The 926-nt window shown below is 36.7% G+C and overlaps 1 protein-coding gene across 1 annotated transcript; it reads right to left on the bottom strand.

Moving 5' to 3' along the window:
• Positions 1-529: 529 nt before the first annotated feature.
• Positions 530-924, bottom strand: LOC106869644 (tubulin alpha chain; the record flags this gene model as incomplete). Its single annotated transcript, XM_014915463.2, has 1 exon — positions 530-924. A coding segment is annotated over one exon (333 nt), but the record flags the coding sequence as incomplete, so codon positions are not given.
• Positions 925-926: the final 2 nt, after the last annotated feature.

Genomic DNA, 926 nt, shown 5'->3' with positions numbered 1-926 from the left:
ACTAGGCATAAATAATTTGTATATCAAAATTAAAAGGGAAGGAACATGCTAGAACTCGGAAATAACGTCCCTTGTCATGTTAAAAATGCTTCTAGTGAACTGCAGACTTGACCATCCCATCTTTCAGACGACATTATGTCAAGGATTACATTAATAAATGCTTCTTTCTCGAGAAATTTGATGGATATTTAACTAATGTCCAACAGACTGCACGATTACCAGGTAGCTCAACTGCTCCTAGTTGCCAGTATTTTGAATACATAGCTACAATTATTACCATCATCTACCCCTTGTAACATTTCCATAGCTTTTGTAGATATATACAAAACAGATTTTAAAGATTCTCACTAGTTAATATTCTTATTTACTTTTTATGCAATTTAGTATCATTAATGAAGTTGTAAAAAAAGAAAAATGTCCAGAGTTGAATTGCTTTAAAATGTGAAGTCATTGGTTTCTACTTTTCCTTACAGTTCAATTTCTAGCTAGTGTTAGAACCGTTAAAGAAATAAAGTAAAACAAAAAGAACTTTGTAGCTGATATGATTGCTTTTATTTTCAGCTAACTCTGTTGTACCAGTGTTTAAATTATTTAATATTCATCTCCTTCCTCTTCTTCAGCATCAAATGTGTCAACTCCAACCTCTTCATAGTCCTTCTCCAGAGCTGCCAAATCCTCACGAGCTTCAGAGAACTCACCTTCTTCCATACCTTCTCCCACATACCAGTGAACGAAAGCACGCTTGGCATACATCAGATCAAACTTGTGATCAAGACGAGCCCAAGCTTCAGCAACAGCTGTGGTGTTGCTCAACATGCACACGGCACGTTGAACCTTAGCAAGATCACCTCCTGGAACAACAGTTGGTGGTTGGTAATTGATACCAACCTTGAAGCCAGTTGGACACCAGTCAACAAACTGGATTG

The sequence above is a fragment of the Octopus bimaculoides genome, chromosome 9 (genome assembly GCF_001194135.2).
Source record: "Octopus bimaculoides isolate UCB-OBI-ISO-001 chromosome 9, ASM119413v2, whole genome shotgun sequence".
Classification (NCBI taxonomy): domain Eukaryota; kingdom Metazoa; phylum Mollusca; class Cephalopoda; order Octopoda; family Octopodidae; genus Octopus; species Octopus bimaculoides.
This window is presented reverse-complemented; position numbering and strand designations above follow the sequence as displayed.